The 2,500-nt window shown below is 52.2% G+C and overlaps 1 protein-coding gene across 1 annotated transcript in view; it reads left to right on the top strand.

Annotated features, from left to right (window-relative positions):
* Positions 1-2,500, top strand: part of agap1 (ArfGAP with GTPase domain, ankyrin repeat and PH domain 1) — a gene marked incomplete at its 5' end in the record, with an annotated part of 90,471 nt that overhangs the window by 46,154 nt on the left and 41,817 nt on the right. The window contains one exon of the mRNA XM_080520024.1: positions 228-320. Within this exon, the coding sequence (XP_080376150.1) occupies positions 228-320 (93 nt within the window). The remainder of the gene's footprint in view (positions 1-227; positions 321-2,500) is intronic.

Genomic DNA, 2,500 nt, shown 5'->3' with positions numbered 1-2,500 from the left:
CATACATAACAAGTCACATTCATACAGGAAGTATAAATAGGTTCAGATAAGAAGAAAGTCTTTCAAAGTCTTGTATGTTGACGTCTCTTTAGAGCAATTCTCTTTATTCAACAATTCATCCATTCCTGAGCCGCAGTTTTTCAGACTTTCTCTGTTTTGCTAACACACCAACATGTCTGAGACTCCGCAGATGTTAAGAGGGTTTTGTGTTGTTTTTTTTTTTGCAGTCGAGGAAGGCGAGCGAGCCCGACAAGGACAAGAAGGGCCTGGAGGCTCGGGCCGACAGCATCGGCAGCGGGCGAGCCATCCCCATCAAACAGGTGAGCCGCCGCCGCCGCCACCCCCCGCTCCCTCTCCCGCTCCCTCCGCTGCGTTTGATGCCTCGGCCTTGATTAACAGCAAAATCACACACTTGACATCAATTAGAGCGCGGGGCTCTCCCGGCTCCTCCGGCCCGATCATTAAGAGCCGGAGAGGGCCGGGATCTCGCCGCCACTCCCCTCCCTCTGTTCGGCCACTTCACGCGTCCCCCTTCAAAAGCTCGCCTCCTCGCCGCCCCCCCCCCCCCCCCCTCTCCCCGGCGGCGTCTTAAAGCGACGGCAGAAGAAGAAGAGGGGCCGGCGGAGGATGAAGAGGACCCCCCGCTGAGACGACGGCACCTGAACTCGCTCTTAATTTGTTGCAAACAAGCTCCTCTGGTGTCGAGCGGTGAAGAGGGGGAGCAAGGGGGGGGGGGGGGGGGGGGGTCTCCTGACAAGCAAATCAGGCAATTAGCGAGCTCTAATCGCGGCCTCTCGACTGGCCGCCGCGGCCCTCGTTTGTAATCTCCTAATGAATAAATCGCATCTGTGATGAGGGGCGAGGAGAGAGCGGGCGAGAGGCATTGTGACCAAGAAGAAGAAAAAGGAGGGGGGGGGGGGGGGGGGTGCGTCGCTGTTTGTGTTCGGGGTCGGTGTTTCAGAACAGACCCCGCCGAGCCGGCGCAGCGGACGCCGCTGTAATTGCCGCCGAACGTGTGAAAATCTCCTCTGCAGCTCCCGCCGGCTTCAAGCTTCTTCTTCTTCTGTGGTGTTAATGCAGCAGCGGCGCTCGGCAGGCGGCTGCAGCGCGAAAGCCGCTTCATTATGTCGCGAGTCGGCAGCGCTCCCCTCGGACCTGCACACTTCCTGTTTGTTCTGCTGTCACTTTGCCTTTTTTTTTTTTTTTTTTTTTTTATTTCCAGCTGAAGTTAGTCTGAGATTCTAAACAAGGCAACGGCAACTCTTTGTGTCAGCGGCGGATCTGTGAACATCCTGGGAGGATCTGAGAGATAAAATAACATCCAAAACCCTGAAAGGTGCAAACGCATGAAGTCAAGTGACGTAAAGAGGACAAATAACAATTCCATTGGAATAACCAAATATAATCTACTGTCAGGACAATGAAAAGAATAGAATCTGAGACGTGTAAAATCAACACAGTTTGTCAAATAATTCACAAGAACAGAAACAATTGGATAGACGTTTAAAAAAAAAACTGCAAAATAACCATGAAGAAGCACAAAATATTCCTAAAAAAAATGCAGCAAACAAACGTGTAACTGCATAACAACCACTAAAATATCCAAAACGAGCAGAGAAAGATGGAAAATTACCCCAAATAATCGCGTTAAACACCAGAACGATACTTTATAATTCAAAAGAACAAATCAAGAGATGATAATATATATAATAATAATAATCCAAAGAGTGATTAGAGACCACTGTGTAAACAAGGGGGGGGGGGGGGGGAGACCGACGGCCATCAGCTGGACGCTCTGAGAGCCTGAGTGTCCAGGAAGGTGTTCGCCGTCATTAAAACCTGCTCGCCACCTTCGTGCTAATAAAGCCGGACACTCTCCCCCCCTCCCTCCCTCCCTCCCTCCCTCCCTCCCCCCGATGATGCCGCCGCCGCCGCCCGGCAGAATAAAGGCGAGGCGGCAGCGCTGCGAGGCAGAGCGCCGGGCCTCCTCCTCCTGTTGTATTTTTTGGAAGTGGACGTTAATTGATTTGATGGTTCCCCGTGGTCGCTCCTCGACACGCCGCAGACCTGCTCCCTAATTACACTGCGAGTGTGTGTTTTACAGCCACTGAGGAGAGGCCGCACTTCACATTCAAGGTTCAACTGCCTTTTTCCCCCATTAACGCTCCATTTGCACCGCCGCTCACTCGGTGTGTGTCCCTGTGTGTGTGTGTGTGTGTGTGTGTGTGTGTGTGAGCGCATCGACCCATTAGCGGCGCGTTCACACTTGTTTTTTAATGAGACGCTTCCTCCGTCACCTCCAAGTCGCCCGACTCAGAATAACACGCTGATCAATCAGCTGCGGGCCAACAAGCGGCTCCACATTTCTGACATTTATGTCCACATATAGGCTCCATGTTTACCGAGAAAAGCTCAGCGGCCGGAGTCGAATCCTCCTCTGAACAAACACGTGGCGACATGTTGACGTTCCTGTCAGGAGACAGTCGTGACGTAACTTTTT

The sequence above is a fragment of the Blennius ocellaris genome (genome assembly GCF_963422515.1).
Source record: "Blennius ocellaris genome assembly, chromosome: 24".
Classification (NCBI taxonomy): domain Eukaryota; kingdom Metazoa; phylum Chordata; class Actinopteri; order Blenniiformes; family Blenniidae; genus Blennius; species Blennius ocellaris.
Note: the sequence above shows the minus strand (reverse complement) of the source record. Positions and strands in the feature narration are given on the sequence as shown.